Source organism: Somniosus microcephalus, chromosome 21, assembly GCF_052327205.1.
Source record: "Somniosus microcephalus isolate GS21.2 chromosome 21, FLI_Smic_1.0, whole genome shotgun sequence".
Lineage (NCBI taxonomy): Eukaryota > Metazoa > Chordata > Chondrichthyes > Squaliformes > Somniosidae > Somniosus > Somniosus microcephalus.
In genome coordinates this window covers 63,501,007-63,518,966 of record NC_141007.1, presented here as the reverse complement: position 1 = coordinate 63,518,966, position 17,960 = coordinate 63,501,007, and the positions used below count along the sequence as shown (strand labels likewise).

Below are 17,960 nucleotides of genomic sequence, written 5' to 3'. Positions count from 1 at the left end.
TTCTTCCTGCCTAAAAAATTTGAAAGTCCGACGACTTCCTCGTAACAGATTAGGCGGACCACGAATAGCCGCAGTCTTTTAGATCTTTGTTTATGGCTAGAAGGCACATCTCCCTGGACCGTGTCTTGGTCCCTGGGCCGCTTGATCCGTACCGGTGGATCGACAGGGCCCGTGTTGCCCTGATCGACCCGAGGGAGGCTGGGGAGATCGTGACTCCAGTTGTGGGTCCCCACAGGCGCACAGCTGGCTTCATCCTGTTTGATAGACAGGGATTGACCGGCGTCCTGGCCTCGGGTGACCATCCCACGGGGAGCGCTCAGTTTCCCGAGTGGATCCGGTGAGGCAGCCGGCAGATCTCTCGATGTCCCAGGTGGGGCGTCATCTTCAAGGGAGCGCAGAGTGTCGGCATCATCACCGTGAGTCCCTCTATCAGTTGGGTCCGTGGAATCGGCTGAACAGGGAGCCAGGTCCCGGAGCGAAACGGTGGTCTCCCGGCCATCAGGGTACCGTACATGCGCGTACGTGGGATTGACGTCCATGAGTTCTACCTTGTCGACGAGGGGATCATTTTTAGAAGATCGGACGAATCTTCGGAGCAGCACGGGGCCGGGAGCTGCCAACCATGACGGTAAGGACGTCCCATGAGTGGAGCGACGCTGGAAGCTGAAGAATCGCTCGTGAGGTGTGACATTGGTGGGCGTAGAAAGAAGAGACCTGATAAAATGCAACATGTCAGGGAGCATAGTTTCCCACTGCTGGTCTGGTAGGTTGCGTGACCTCAGTGCAAGACGAACAGCATTCCAAATGATAGCGTTGTATCTCTCAGCCTGTCCGTTACCAATGGGATGGTACGATGTCATTTTACTTGTGGCGATTCCCCATTGGGAAAGATAACTTTTGAGTTCGCTTGACATGAAGGAGGGACCCTGATCAGAGTGGATGAAATTGGCCATAACGCAAAGGGAAAAGACTTGATCAAGACATTTGATTACTGTGGAAATAAGCATATTGGGACAGGGGAAAGCAAAGGGAAAGCATGAATATTCATCCACCATAGTACAGGAAACTCTTTTTTTATCCGGCACCAACGGGACCGGCGTGGTGCCGGTTTATCAAAAAGTCTGGATTAGAGAGGGGTATAGTAAAAGGTACGAGAGCCCCGTACAAGGCCACAGGCCAAGCGTCCCTGTTGCATAGCAACAGGTGCAGGAACCCCAGCCACAGACCAAGCATCCCTGTTGCATAGCAACAGGTGCAGGCACCCTGGCCACAGACCAAGCGTCCCTGTTGCATAGCAACAGGTGCAGGAACCCCGGCCACAGACCAAGCGTCCCTGTTGCATAGCAACAGGTGCAGCAACCCCGGCCACAGATCCAGGAACAGCCACTAATATGAAGTAAAACTTACATGAACCTACTCCTAAATTTTGCCGGTTAACAGAGATTTCCGGTTATTTAGGTGCCAGTAAATCGAGAGTTTCCTGTATGTAAGTAGGTGTTTCGCGTTGAGGAAGGCAATAGCCCTTTAAAGTCAATGCTGAGTCGCTGCATAGGCTGCATAGCGTGTATGAGCGAGCCATCCGATGGACGGAAGAATTGCAGTTTTAATTCCGCACAAATTCTACAGGAGGAGCACGTTCTTTTCACATCATCCGTAGAAAATGGGAGATTTTTAGATCGCACAAAATGCAACATACGGGTAATGCCAGGATGGCATAAGTCAGTATGAAGATCCACAAGAGTTGAAGTTGACATAGAAGAGCAGAATGCACGCGTGAGGTTATCCGGGGCCACATTCTCGTTGCCGGGTCGATAATGTATGGTGTATCCAAAGGCAGCCAATTCCATCCTCCAGAGTTGTATTTTGTTATTCTTGATCTTAGTGCGTTTCCGGTTATCCAGCATAAAGGTCACGGAGCGCTGATCGGTTATAAGTGTGAAATGGCGACGAGCGAGAAAATGACTCCATTTACGTACAGCTTCGATGATGGCCGTAGCCTCCTTCTCGACAGGAGGATAATGGAGCTCACTACCCTGCAAAGTTCTGGACAGAAATGCAACGGGTTGACCACCTTGATTCAAGGTAGCAGAGATCGCCACATCCGATGCATCGCACTCGACCACGAAAGGAAGATTTTCATCAATGGAACGAAGCGTGGCTTTTTCCAGTTGTCGCTTGAGGAGCTTGAAAGCTGAAATAGCCGTTGCCTCCAATGGAAATGACTTTGCATGAAGCAGGGGCTGGATCTTGTCGGAGAAGTGGGGTATCCATTTCGCATAATAGGCGAACATGCCGAGTGCCCGACGAAGAGAGCCGAGATTCGTAGGGGGAGGGAGCTCCTGAAGCGGACGAAGTCGCTCCAGATCCGGTTTGATGACACCGTTGCCCACCCAGTAGCCAAGGATGTTGACTGATGGTACTGATTTCACAGATTTGGACTCATTTAAGGTAAAGTTGCGACGACGGAGAACGTCAAAAAATTTCTGGAGATTGGCATCATGCTCCTACTGGTCATGGCCAGCAATGGTGATATTATCCAGATATGGAAAAGTGTCTGTTAAGTTCTCCTGTTTGACTAAGCTATCCATTGCCCATTGAAAGACAGCCACCCCATTGGTGACCCCAAATGGAAGGCGACAAAACTGGTAAAGCCGACCATTGGCCTCAAAGGCCGTATACTTTTTGTCAGAGTCCTTTAACGGTACTTGATGCTATGCGCTCTTTAAATCAAAAGTTGAAAATACCTTGTAGTTGGCAAGGTTATTGACCATGTCATCGATGCGTGGTAGTGGGTAGGCATCCAGGTCGGTATACTGGTTCATAGTTTGCGAGTAATCGATGCAAAGATGTTTCTTGTGTTGCTTCAGAGGATTTTTAACAACAACGACTTGAGCCCGCCAGGAAGATGAACATGGCTCAAAGATACCGTCAGCTAGAAGGCGAGAGATTTCTGCCTCGATGAAGGATCGATCATCTTGGCTGAAACGTCGTGATTTAGTGACTATGGGCTTACATCGGGGGGAAAGATTGGCAAACAAGGAGGGCTCGTCGAGCGAAACCGCTGAAAGCGCGCAAAACGGTACTTTGGAAATAGTAAGCTCCGGCTTTGACCCTCCAAACTCGAAAGGGAGTCTTTTGTGTTGTTTCTGGAAATCCTGTCCCAGGAGCACATCACTGCATAGGTTTTTGAGCACCCCGAGCCGGGTGGAGAAATAAGTGCGGCTATTGAGAATAAGGTCAACAAGACAAAAGCTGGAAGAATTGGTGGTCAGTGTCGTCAGAGCCATTGCAATTTCCCTATCTGAGGGGTAAATCCGCAGTTTTAACTTACTGACAGCCTGCTCACTAATGAAGTTGTCAAAGCTGCATGAGTTGATTAGTACGCTCAAAATGTGTCCATTTACCGAAACCTTTGTGGCTGCATGGGACAGACTTTGGGGAAAAACAGCTGTGATGGGAGGAGGGGCAGTTTTACCCTTCACAGCTGTAAACTTAGTAGTGGTTCTTGGGGGAGGCGCAGTTTCATAGATAGCAGCTGTAACCTTAGTAGTGGCTCTTGTGGGAGGAGCAGTTTTATAGATAGTAGCTGCAAAACTAACAGGAGCTCTCGACTGGCATACCTTAGAAAAGTGACCTTTCTTGCTGCAATGATTGCAGGTTGCGTTACGAGCAGGACAAAATTTCCTATAATGGAACGCACCTCCACAGACGAAACACTTCCTTCCAGATTGCCAAGATGTCACTAGGGTGGGGTCATCATCAGTGAAGGCTTCTAGGGTAGGGTTGTCATCCGCTAGGTTAGAGTCATCATCAGTGAGGGCTTCCGCCCGAGATCTATCGAAGGAGTCCGTGCACGAGGTAAAAGATAGGTATCTACATTCCTCTTTGCTAAGTCCAGGGAACATGCCTGGTCATAGGCAGCCTGTAACTCGAGGGTTTTATTCTCCAATAGACGCTGGCGTATGAAGGGAGACGCGATCCCATTAATAAAGGAATCACAAATTAACTCCTCCTGGTACTGCTCAGCTGTGACAGCTTTAAGATTACAATCCTTGCTGAGCCTGCAAAGTTTCTGAAGGAATTCGTCAAATGATTCCCCAGGTTGTTGTCGAGTTGTGGCCAGTAGATGCCGAGCAAAAATTTTGTCGCTGTAATATTAGGATAGCGGAGTCATAGTCTACACAGTCTTTGATATAGTCAAACACATGAGGAGATACATAATTGGCAAGTATCTCTAATTTATCAGGAACATTCTCACCACACACCCTGAGGAAGTTGCTGAAAGTACGATGCCAGTGTTTCCATACGTTAGCAGTTGTAGGTGAATTCGGGTCCAGGTCAAGACGGGCGGGTCTGAGTAGTTTGTCCATGATGGATTGATTACTATGCCGGAGTTCCCTTCTGCAGTTGAAGTCATAACTGGCTGTTCTCGAAATCACTCAGAACGTGGAGTCGATAACAAGTTGATTAAATTGACGTAATAAAACTCACTACGCACTTGGTTTGAGTATAAAGCAAGGCTTTAATCAACTTGTTTCAGAACATGGAGGTCTAGTTGTACTTCACTAGTTCCTGTCTTACAAAATGTCCCTGGGCAAGCTGGGCCCACGCCCGAGTATTTATACTCCTTGGACGGTGCCACCAGCTGGCCGTCCAATGCTATTTCATGAGTAGTTTCTCTATGATGATGAGATTTATAACACTACGCATGGAGGCAGAGGGTATGGCTGAGGTGCTAAATGAGTATTTTGCATCTGTCTTTACCAAGGAAGAAGATGCTGCCAAAGTCATAATGAAAGAGGAGGTAGTGGTGATACTGGATGGGATAAAAATTGATAAAGAGGAGGTACTGGAAAGGCTGGCTGTACTTAAAGTAGATAAGTCACCAGGACCAGATGGGAGGCATCCTAGGCTGCTGAGGGAAGTAAAGGAAGAAATTGTGGAGATACTGGCCATAATCTTCCAATCCTCCTTAGAAATGGGGTTGATGCCAGAGGACTGGAGAATTGCAAATGTTACACCCTTGTTCAAAAAAGGGTGTAAAGATAAACCAAAAAACTACAGGCCAGTCAGTTTAACCTCGGTAGTGGGAAACCTTTAGAAATGATAATCCGAGACAAAATTAACAGTCACTTGGACAAGTGTGGATTAATTAAGGAAAGCCAGCACGGATTTGTTAAATGCAAATCGTGTTTAACCAACTTGATCGAGTTTTCTGATGAGGTAACAGAGAGGTTTGATAAGGGCAATGCGGTTGACGTGGTGTACATTGATTTTCAAAAGGCGTTTGACAAAGTGCACATAATAGGCTTGCCAGCAAAGTTGAAGCCCATGGAATAAAAGGGACAGTGGCAGCATGGATACAAAATTGGCAGGATGACAGAAAACAGAGAGTAGTAGTAAACGATTGTTTTTCAGACTGGAGGAAGGTATACAGTGGTGTTTCCCAGGGGTCGGTTCTAGGACCAGTGCTTTTCTTGATATATATTAATGACTTGGATGTGGGTGTACTGGGGACAATTTCAAAATTTGCAGATGACACAAAACTTGGAAGTATAGTGAGCAGAGAGGAGGATAGTGATAGACTTCAAGAGGACATAGACAGGCTGGTGGAATGGGCGGACATGTGGCAGATGAAATTTAACGCAGAAAAGTGCGAAGTGATACATTTTGGTAGAAAGAACGAGAAGATATAAACTAAAGGGTACAATCCTAAAGGGGCTGCATGAACAGAGAGACCTAGGGATATATGTGCACAAATCGTTGAAGGTTGCAGGGCAGGTTGAGAAAGCAGTTAAAATAGTTTACGAGATCCTGGGCTTCATGAATAGAGGTATAGAGTACAAAAGCATGGAAATTATGATGAACCTGTATAAAACACTGGTTCGGCCTCAACTAGAGTATTGTGCCCAATTCCGGGCACCGCACTTTAGGAAGGATGGGAAGGCCTTAGAGAGGGTACAGAAAAGGTTCACGAGAATTATTCCAGGAATGAGGGACTTCAGTTACGTGGATAGACTGGAGAAGCTGGGGTTGTTCTCCTTAGAGCAGAGAAGATTGAGAGGAGATTTGATATAGGTGTTCAAAATCATGAGGGGTCTGGACAGAGTAGATAGAAAGAAACTGTACCCATTGGCAGAAGGGTCGAAAACCAGAGGACACAGATTTAAGGTGATTGGCAAAAGAACCAAAAGCGACACAAGAAAAAACTGTTTTACACAGTGAGTGGTTAGGATGGAATGCACTGCCTGAAAGGGTGGTGGAGGCAGACTTAATCAGGGCTTTCAAAATGGAGTTGGATAAGTACCTGAAGGAAAAAAAATTGCAAGGCTACTGGGAAGCCGCGGGGGAGTGGGACTAGCTGAAGTGTTCTTGCAGAGAGCCGGCACGGGCTCGACGAGCCGAATGGCCTTCCTCTGTGCTGTAACCATTCTATGATTCTATGAATCTTCCACCTCCCCCCTGTACCCATGGTGCCGTGGACTTGGCTCTGGCTGTAATCCCCCAGAGGAACCATCACCCTCACCAGTATTCAGTACTGAACACGGGTTAGAGAGTGAGATGCACTCAGGGACTCCTGCACTACCTGCCTGGTCTGTCTGACGATCACCCATTCCCTCTCTGCCTGCACACTCTTACGCTTCAGGGTGACCACCTCCTGAAATGCGCTATCCACGTAGCTCTCAGCTTCATGGATGCACCGCAGTAACACCAGCTGCTGCTCAAGCTCCAGCTGACGACACTTCCTGCACATGTAGTTGTCCAGGGCACGGGAAGCGTCCTGGAATTCCCACATGGCACAAGATGTGCATTCCATGGGATTGAGGTGCCCTGCCATGCCTCTATTTAATAGACACATTTGAATGGGACTTCAGAACTCACTTATTAATTACATCCCCTCCCCTTGCCACACAATTCTGAGTGAGCTTCTCTCCCTCCGCTGTTGTCAATGCTTTGCAGTCTTTAGCAAGGCATTAAAAAAGGCTTTTTAACCTGTATTATCCTTTCACAATGGGAGCAAGACAAAGAATAGTGCTAGATACTGACCTTTTGTTCCATTACCACTTAATAGTGGCCTTGCTCACCTTTTCTCATATCTTTCTTGTATCTCTTTACTCCCAGAGGAGAGTAACCTTTGGCGTATATGTTAATTAATGATATAATGGAACAGTACAGGTGTAACACTTTAACACTGCTTGGCTTGAGCTACCATTATTGCAGCCAACATTTCATCCTGTACAATACATTGGCTAGACTGGAACCAAAATAATTTTCTCTTATAGGTCATGAATGTCGACAAAGATTGCAAATGTAGGATTTGGTACAGCCGTACAAAGTTGTACACCTTACTTAAGCTTGCTGTTTAACTGTTTCTAAGTTCCTTATTACAGTAAGTTTGCAGTGTATCAGCATTCTAGTTGGCATTATCAAAAATCTAGATGGTACTCACCATCATCATGAGATGCATCGTTTCTACATTGTTTTTGGCTTTCTGAATCCTACTCTCAAGATCATACACTATGTTTCTCATCTCCTGAATATATTCCCAAACACCTAACAAGAGACAAAAGCACAAAGAAGTAATTTACATCCTGCTGTATGACATATTCAATATGTTATATGATTTTTTTGTAAAATTTAAACTGCCAACAAAGATTGGGTTCCAACTTAGGCTGACAATTGCACTTGGGGGTCCGGAGCTACCCCAGATAACATCGGAATCTGGGTGGAATTAAATGAAATATTGCAAAGGATCGCAGAAGTTAAAGTATAAGTGAGTTACGCCCATAACCACTTTACGCTGGAGTTCCATGATCTTTTACACTGTACAAAAGCCCATTCGCCGAAGCAATCCCCGCCCCAGGTGAGTTTCCGCCAATTGTGCTCATCACCTTGCACCCAGAGTCTCGGGAGCACAGGCACCCTCAGTCATGTTCATCCATTGTTAATGACCTGCAGCTGCAGTGACCAGTCAACTGAAGCCTCACGCAGGTCTGTTTCTCATACTGATACTACAATTACTTCTAAAATTCAGTTTAAATTAGTTCAAATTCAGTCAATTGATCTGCCGTCAATTGAAGATTGTACATAAGACTTGTTACAGGCTGTTAATTGAACCACTGATTGGCCTGTTTGTTCAGTTGCAGCAATAACTGGAATAAATTTTCAGTTTAAATTAAGTCATCTTGAGGCACCACTGGCCATGTTCGAGTCAATAACTGGTCATGATCGATAACACTGCTTGATCGCGCTAATTCATGGGAGATTTTATGTTTGGGCTTATACTAATGAGTTTGAGCGGAAACTTGGGCACAACTCCACTTCGGCAAAATCGGCAGTGTTCAGTGCATTCTGGGCACATTTTACCAATTGCACCCCTAGTGGAAACTCCAGGCCAATATTCCTTAGATTGCACAATGGTGATCTTGACCAGATGTAATAGGGGAAGCAAATTGCTGAGCTGCTGAGAACGAAATAAATAAAATGGGTAGGAATTTTACCTCAGGTTATTCTTAATCAACATTATTGGATGGCCAGAGAAAAATATTGCTGGAAACATTGAGCAATGACCATGGTATCCATTAAATTTCTTAGGCATGATCCATGTCAAATAGACTTAGAGGCTGCAAACCTGCTTAAAATTAATTCCATTATTTAACATGGAATGGAAGTAAGACTAATGGGTCTGAAGTTGCATACATTTGCTTTGTCATCGTTTTTGAATATGGGTATCACAGTAGCCTGTTTCCAATCTTCTGGTCCCTCCCCAGTGTCCAGTGACTCCCTCATAATGATTGTCAGTGCTTCACAGATCTCATCCCCGGTCTCCTTCTGCACACTGGGATAAATATCATTTATTTTCGCCCAGAGTAGTCTGCCTCAGAGCTTCATTTCATTTATAATAAAGCAATTGATTTTTACTGACATAGAAATGCATAGCAGTTACTACACAAAAACAAGCTATTCAGGCCAACCAGTCCTTTTTTTTTTATTCGTTCATGGGATGTGGGCGTCACTGGCAAGGCCAGCATTTATTGCCCATCCCTAGTTGCTCTTGAGAAGGTGGTGGTGAGCTGCCTTCTTGAACCGCTGCAGTCCATGTGGTGAAGGTACTCCCACAGTGCTGTTAGGGAGGGAGTTCCAGGATTTTGACCCAGCGATGATGAAGGAACGGCGATATACTTCCAAGTCAGGATGGTGTGTGACTTGGAGGGGAACTTAGAGGTGGTAGTGTTCCCATGCGCCTGCTGCCCTTGTCCTTCTAGGTGGTAGAGGTTGTGGGTTTGGGAGGTGCTGCCGAAGAAGCCTTGGCGAGATGCTGCAGTGGATCTTGTAGATGGTACACACTGCAGCCACGGTACGTCTGTAGGATTTCGCAATAATTTCAACATTTTTTACAGCTCCGAAGATTATATTTTTGATCAAAGATAAACCTGGCTAGAATATACCTTTAAAAATCCAGGGATCAAAATGGCCGTCAGACCTCGTGGCAGAAGACAAAAGACAGTCTCTCTTCAAAGCACGGGCTGACAAAAAGGACTTGAAAGGCAACCTGTGCGTCTGTGAAAAAGGAAAATCAAAGATGGCTGTCCGGCCTCGTGGCAAAAGACACAACACAGCCTGTGTGCATATGGAAAGGAAAATCAAAGATGGCTGACAAAGGATTTAGAAAAAACCCCAGCCTCTGAAGCAATGAGGTATTTAAACTGTCAAAGGCAGTTTAGGGAGTTTCACTGCAGGACAATCGATGTTTGTTTACAGGAAGTCTACAATATTGACACAAAGGCTTAACCACTTAAAGCTGTCAATCAATTGCGGTTGCACTGACCACAGGACAATGGCTTTGTTTACACTAACATCCAAGGGCTGTTTGCCCAGCAATTAAGGAAACAGACATTTTTTTTTCAAACTGAGACAGCTTTATTCAACCCAGTTTAAATGAATGGGTAATTCATCCAAACCCCATCACAATCAATGGGGGCAGTTTGGATCCCTTTTGCTTAGCCCAGATGCATCCGGATTTGGGCGCGAAGATTTCGGCTCCAAATGGGGTATAAAGATAGCTTCTCAGGAAGCCATCACTCTCTCTCTCTGCCGCCTCGTCTCCATGCTCTGCCTGCAAGGAAGAACAACTCGACAGCCCGCCCAAAGGAGTGGAATACCAGCAGTTACTTTTAAACACTGGGGTATCTCCATTTCAGGGTGGTGAAGAATCTAAGACCGCAAGGGCATGGAGCAGGCGTTCTCTGGTGAGCATAGATTTTCTGACCCATTACAAGGCAACTTAGATAGGTATTTAGGGGGTGGGAGTTAAGGGGAATTATTGTTAAATTGTGATTTTAGTCAATTTTCCCTCATTGTGTCCGTTCTCTCCTCCCCTATTAAAGAGTGTTGTACTAAGCAGAAGAGTGCTACAGTAGACACTAAGTGTACTGTGAGAAGTAAAGTGCTGTATTTAAGTAAAAGAGTGTTGCACTAAGCAGAAGAGTGCTGTAGTGGACAATAAGTGTACTGTATTAAGCATAGGAGTGTTGTATTGATTATTTTCAATTTATTTCTTTTTATTTCAATAAATACTGGTCTGTTTTGTACCCAACCACGAGTCTCGTTTCTGTCTACATCGCTGCTGAATAAGTCCAGCGGTCAGAACCAGGAAAGGGGAGCGATTCGAAACCGCACGGGGCTCTGGAGCAGCTCAGAGACTTCTGACTGGCCAGAGGCAGTAACCCCAAACCCCCATCAATTCCTACATGTTGGTGGTGGAGGGAGTGAATGTTTAAGGTGGTGGATCGGGTGCCAATCAAGCGGGCTGCTTTGTCTTGGATGGTGTCAAGCTGCTTGAGTGTTGTTGGAGCTGCACTCATCCAGGCAAGTGGAGAGTATTCCATCACACTCCTGACTTGTGCCTTGTAGATGGTGGAAAGGCTTTGGGGAGTCAGGAGGTGAGACACTCACTGTAGAATACCCAGCCTCTGACCTGCTCTTGTTGCTACAGTATTTAATGTGGCTGGTCCAGTTAAGTTTCTGGTCAATGGTGACCCTCAGGATATCAATGGTGGGTGATTCGGAGATGGTAATGACGTTGAGAGGCGGTGGTCATTGCCTGGCACTTGTGTGGCGTGAATGTTACCTGCCACTTATCAGCCCAAGCTTGAATTTCGTCCAGGTCTTGCTGCATGTGGGCATGGACTGCTTCATTATCTGAGGAGTTGCGAATGGCACTCAAACACTGTTCAGTCATCAGGGAACATCCCCACTTCTGACCTTATGATGGAGGGAAGGTCATTGATGAAGCAGCTGAAGATGGTTGGGCCTAGGACACTGCCCTGAGGAACTCCTGCAGCGATGTCCTGGGGCTGTGATGATTGACCTCCAACCACCACAACCATCTTCCATGTCAGCGTTAATCCTTCACTTGAGAAAACAGTTGTAATCACATTTAGCCACCCTGTTCCCATTTCCCTTCAACACAATTTCCTTCACCCACAATTTAACCTCACCCACTAAACCAGGAAGTAAATTCCACAGCCTCACAGCTCTTTGTGAAAGAAGTTTCTCCTGCCCTCTCTTCTAAATCTCTTATACTTAATTTTGTATCAATGGCCTCTTTTTCTGGACCTTTCAGTTCTCTCATACCTTTCCTATCTTTTCATAGAGCAAATTGTCCTCCTTCTTATGCTGACCTGGTGGTCTTTAGCATACCCCTAGCATGGCCTGTTTAGCATTAGTAATGTCTCCCCAGAGTAGTTCATATTGTACCTCCCAGAGCATCTTGCACACAGGTCCCGATTTTACGGTGCACGCGAGACCCGCAGTGAGCATCGCACCTGGGGACTCCGGTGATGTGGAGGACCAGTCGATCTTAATGGCTGGGTCTCACTGCCATAACTTTCATCGGAGTCCCACCCGAGCCTGGCCAGGTGCACAATCTGGCCAGTGGGCAGGAGCAGAAGATCAATGGCAGGAGGCCGCAGCCTGGGGCCCGCGGGATTGGTTCCCGGCATTCAGATAAGTGATAAGGGGGGACGAAGGTGGTCTGAGGAGTGGGGAGCTCAGTCCAAGGTATCCTTATATCGCCCAAAGAAGGACACCTACTCCTGGTCTAGAAGTAAGCTAATAATTTTTTTAATTTACCTGCCTGGGCCTCTTCTGGCCACAATCCATCTCTTGGCAGGTTTAGCCTGATGGGGAAGCCGTCACTGATTTCCCGCACTGCCTCCCCCCACATCCCCCCACCACTCAGGCCTCCAACTAAAATTGCACATCAGGCCCCAATGACATTGGGACCCATTCTGCATATTTAAAGACGACCCCGCTGTCTTCCTTCAGGTGTCCTGCTTGCCTGCTCAAAAGAGCAGGTTAACATCGAGACATGGCAGAAAAGCAGTAGGATCAGAGGGGCTAGTCGTTACCCTCATTTTAACTGTACCCTTACCAGGTGGGAGGAGTTAAAACCATGACCACAATGTCAACGAGAGACAGGGGTGTTCGAACATTAGGGAGCTCACCCCGATGAGAAGTAGGCTACTGAGCTATTGGAGAGGCATACTGCTCTTGCTGTGAGAGATGGCGAAGTCAGTGGCACAATGCTGGCTCCACACCTTCATAGTTGCCACAATTCCCTATGAAGCAGCACACAGCCACAAACTTCCACACCCTTCTCTGTCTTCTTAATCCAAAGGGGTTGTGCTCACTCATCCTTAAGGATGGATGAACATCACCCCCTTCGTATCCTGGCCAACATTTATTTATCAACCAGCACCACTACAAAACAGATTATCTGGTCACTTATTAATTGTTGTTTGTGAGACCTTGCTTTGTGCAAATTGGTTGCTGAATTTGCCTATATTTCAACAGTGACTACACGTCAAAAGTATTTCATTCGGATGTCGTGAGGACATGTAATGCACTATATAAATATCAATTACTTCCTTTCACTCTCTCTTTCTGCAGATCCCTCATAGCAACGGAACAGTCAGATGATGAGGAAGTTGACGATGATGAGGAGAAGGAGCAGAATGTGAAGGTCAAGCCCACCCATGAGTCCCAAGACCTAGATTTTGCCCTGTGTCCCTCTGGCAAAGAGGCTTCCATCTCATCCCCTGCATCACTCGCTATTTCACTCCCAGACACCACCTCAGATATTTCTTCTGGGTGAATTAGCTAGACCTAATGAGGAGATTCACAGAGCATGAGAAGTGGGGAGTGGGTGGACCACCTCCCAGCGGAGGACATGGAGAAGGCCTATGGCTTCAAAGTTTTGTCCCAGATCTCATAAGTACTCATCTGAAAGGAAGAATGTTCAAGGAACATCACACTTATGTGCAGGCTCTGAGGTCAGTCTATGAGGATGTGTGGCAACTGACAAGTGTGATTCTTGACGTAACAGCTCTCATGTGAGGCAACATTTGGAAACTTTTTCTTTATTGTAGGCATCAATGCTGAAAGTGAGAGCTTCATTGGAATCTGCAGCAGGTTCCCACTTAAGAAGCAGCTAAAGTTGAAATCCATGGAAGCCCAAATTGCAGCTCTCGTGGCAATAGAGGACAGATTAAATTCCAGTTTTCAGGCGCTGGAGACTGAAAGCATGTCACTATCTCTCAGAGATTTCAGGACCAGCTAACTGCCATTAGACCAGAAAACCCACTGATTAGAGGAGACACACATCCAGGGCCCAGTGCAATGGTGATGACTGGAATAGACCTGCTTGTAGCTGCTGTTTCTCAGGCAACTGGCCTTCACCCTCAGAGCACCATGACAGTGGCAGGGAAGAGTTGACACCAGGCTGCCCAGGCGGAAGGTCCAAAGATTCGGCCAGCAGTGGTTCAATTTCAAGAATAAGCTGCACGAGAAGAGTTTCACCTTAGTCCGTGAACTACAAAGAAATCCTGGGGTGCAGAATTATAGCGGGGGGAATTGTAATTTTGGTCATGGACAGCGAAGCCCTGGAGAAGGTTGAGCGTAGCGTGACTAAATTGATACTTTAAGGGCCCATAGTCATTATGACAAGTTTAGAGAGCTAGGACTTTATACTTTGGAAAGACATAGGAGCTGTTTTTAACCCATAATGACCAGCGAGAACGGGACGGTCGCGCAAATAAAATCAACTCTGAAAACATTACCTGTTTCTGCTCCATTCCTGCCCGCCGTCAACATAACTTGGCCCTATTTTTGAGTGGCTGAGGTGCCCCCCTCACTCAGACGCGAGACTTATTGATACATGCAAATTGGAGTCGAAACATTTTAACCGCCAACTGAGCGGGATGCCTGTCACAGCCGCCTCACTCGGTGAAACCTGGTCTACAGGAAAAATAATCCTCATAAGGTAAATGTTAACCTTCCCTTAGTGGGGCCAGGAGGAGCAGGAATACCTTACCTGAGTGCCAAAGAATGGCCCTCGCCTGCCAGGAGCTCGCCATTAGCCTCTTTATGCACATTTTGGGCAGGGATCTTGTTATAAATGAGGCCTAGGAGTTAAAATATCCCAGGCCTCAAATTGATGGCATCAGAGGGGTTTAACATTCGTCCCAACCCCCGCCCGCTTGAAACCCACTCCCAGTTAAAATCTCCCACTGCACTACAGAGATATGATTGAACTCTTTAAAATAATGAAAGGATTCGATTATTTGAGCTAGGTAGGTTATGGAGGACTAGAGGACGTAAGTATAAGTTACAAATACAACTAGGTTAGATGCTAGGAGGTACTTCTTTCCACAGAAAGTCTTTGATCTCTGAAATAAGTTTCCACAAGCACAGATTCACTGCAAGCATTCAAAAGATCTGGGAGAGTTTCTGTGAGTGGCAAAATCTCTACATATAAAAGACAAGTGAGTAATTGGGGTCAGTGTCTGGGAGTTTACTTGATTGCTTTCCGAGAGGAATTTCCCAGATTTTTTCCCCTGGTTTCCCTGTTTATTTGCCTCTTCCAGGAGGTTGGTTATATGACAGCGTGGAGTGAGCAAGGGAGATGCTGTGTGTAATTTACACCGTGATGGGACAGCACACACCTGATAAGACCAACTGGTCCTTTCCTATCCTTTTTCATATGTTTGTATGCTTGGTAGGCACAGCAGGACCTACATCTGATGATAGCAAACTAAGATCCTGGTCTGGGCCTAGTGAAGGCCCCAATAGTGCACAATTCAATGGTAATCAATCCTGGCGGAATTGATTACTGTTTCTCAATGGCTGTTCTGTTCCCTCGGGATACAAAAATAATTCCTATAATTTTCTTTGTCAACTTGGACTTCTGGCTTCCTCGCAGAGTGGCAATGTGCCGCTCTCAAAATCCACTGCCTTCATGGGCCAAGCATCTCTTAGATGCCCACCTCTAATGCTTAAATTACCTCAACCCAAGGATTAGTTTGAGAATTACCATGGAAGAACTTCTGGTTGTGCAATGGCACCACGGAATTTGTGTAATACATGTATTACACATGTATTTAGTGTAAATACATGTCGGCTAATGAACTTGGTAGATGGTGTACTCTATACCAGAGTACTCATTACTTTATAACATTCCATACACTATAGCATTAGAAACTGATAACCAAATTGTCAATTTTCTATTTGATCACAACCAATGCAGCACCACAAGAGCTGCTACATTAAGTAAAACCTCAATTTTTATGCAAAAACACAAGTGTCTCTGTGGCTACCTCTCAGTGTTCTCTATCTATCCAAGGAGTCTGCAAAGAGCACCAGCAGCAAAGATAGAATCATAGAATCATAGAAAGTTATAGCACGGAAGGAGGCCATTTCGGCCCATCATGTCCGCGCCAGCCAACAAAGAGCTATCCAGCCTAATCCCACTTCCCAGCTCTTGGTCCGTAGCCCTGCAGGTTACAGCATCCCGGCTGGGGGCAACGGAGGCCATCGCCCGTCCCTTCGGAACAGAATGATACACACACTGCCGCCTGTGGTCCAGTTTGTCATAGAGTGTTATGGCCTGGAATTCTGTACCTTTTATACAGAAGTTCAATTGCAAAGTTAACAATTAATTGTTGCCTCAGGGTTCCTCGAGCATACATCAGACAATGAGGAACTTTGTAAAAATGCTGTTGGTACCGCAGGACAATTTTTCCAAGTCTTTCTACATTCCCAACATTAAATTTATACGGCATCTTTCCTTGCTGAAATACTCTCTAATTGCACATTGCTGTTATGCCATCTAATGTATTTTAAACAATATGCATATATGAAATCCAAATAACAATAAAGTCAAATGAAATTCAAAACACAAGGATTCTGTGATTGAATTTATCATTAACATTAATGTTAAATTTAATTATTTTACTTTTAGAAGTAGACTGAACAAAAAATACCATTTGAGTAAAATGCTAACAAAAGGTTCTACACAACATTATTTAGTTTTGCTTCTGGCTGCAATAATATTGTAATATAAACACATTAATTTCAAATTATTCAACAAAGAGTCAACATGAAACTTACCCTTGTTGTTCCAGTGCAATTGGTGTTCAGCTTTAATCAACTTAAAATCTATATTACCCAGCTGGTCTATTATCAGAGGATATTCAACATCAAGAACTGTAAGTCTTATCTGAAAGAATTAAATGATATTATAAATGCAGAATTGTTACTGCAAGGGTTTTTAAGTTACCTAAAGTGGAAATACCATCCCACTTTGATTTTTTTGCAAATTACACTGAATACAAAATGGATAACGAAGCATTTAGACAGCACCCACTTGACTTTTTGACAACTTACACATTTAATGCATATCACTGACTTTGAAAAAAAAGTCCTTAGTATAGAACTATAAAGTGATTGTCAATACATTTGAAGATTCCAAGAATACCTCATTTACAGTAACTAAACATTAATATTTCATTGTGGATGCCCAAAATGACACTTAAAATTATTCTATAAAATATAATAGATTACTGGCTGGATAAAAGTTAAAATTACATTGACCCAGATGTCGCAGTCAGTGGGAAAGGAACAGTGCTCGCCGTTCATTACGCTTACATATGCCCACAGATTTTCGCGGGCTTTTGAGCGACAAGTTCCTGTCATCGGGCGTCTGAACCAGCGTTGCGCCCTCAACAGAGACTCTGTGGTATGTGTGAGCAGGACAAGCAACAGCGTGGCTCTACAACCAATCAGATTGAAGAATCCTCACTGAGACACGCAAGCGGAATTTTAAGTTTTTGGCCCGACCGGAACCTGGGGGCGGCGGGGGGGGGGGGGTGGTGGGAGATGGTAGCGTGCAGGAAACCCAGAAGTCAGCCTGATTGGAATTCATTCATCAGGCGTGGAATGTTGCAGAAGAGGCCGCAGCCCCAGGTAGGTGCGATCCCTGACCCCAGAGGTGTCCCGATCACGGGGGGGGGGGGGGGGTCTGATCCCCAACCCCGGGGGTGTGGGGCGTTTGTATGGAGGGGGGGCTGATGGTGGGGGAGATTGGCGGGCTGGGAGGAAGCACTCCTGCTCCTCCCGGCCCACAAGGATAGCTTCCCAAGGATGTCCTCGCCTCACTGTAGCTGCTGGGAATCCCGAGGCCCGGGAACGCCGGCCGGCCACAGTTATACCTGCACAGCAGCTTCCAGCCTCACTGTAATATTTAAAGTGCTAACCTACCTCTTGCCCTGCCACCCTCCCCCACCACCTCCCACCCCCATTAAACCCAGAAGTGGGTGGGTTGGAGGCGGGTTGGCATCGGGATTCACATTTTTAACATTTTAACATCCCACCTAACCTGTTTATTGGGGTTAAAAATCCCAACCCCACCTAGCACCCCGCCACCACTCCACCCACCACCCACCCCCCCACCCCCGAGTCTAAACCAGGAAGTATCAATTAGAATATTTATTTAATTATAAAATTATGTACAGAAAGCAAAATAAAGTGAGAAAGAAAGAAGCAATTAAGAGAGATAGATAAAAGAGACAGAAAGAGAAAGTAAAACAAATATTCTAATTGCTAATTTTTTTTAAGTC

At 45.7% G+C, this 17,960-nt stretch overlaps 1 protein-coding gene across 1 annotated transcript in view; it reads right to left on the bottom strand.

Annotated features, from left to right (window-relative positions):
• Nucleotides 1-17,960, bottom strand: part of LOC147102876 (dynein axonemal heavy chain 17-like) — a 908,504-nt gene that overhangs the window by 706,286 nt on the left and 184,258 nt on the right. The window contains exons 18-19 of the mRNA XM_085963770.1: nt 16,453-16,561; nt 7,451-7,554 (exon numbers count right to left, since the gene is read on the bottom strand). Coding sequence (XP_085819896.1) covers nt 7,451-7,554; nt 16,453-16,561 — 213 coding nt within the window. The remainder of the gene's footprint in view (nt 1-7,450; nt 7,555-16,452; nt 16,562-17,960) is intronic.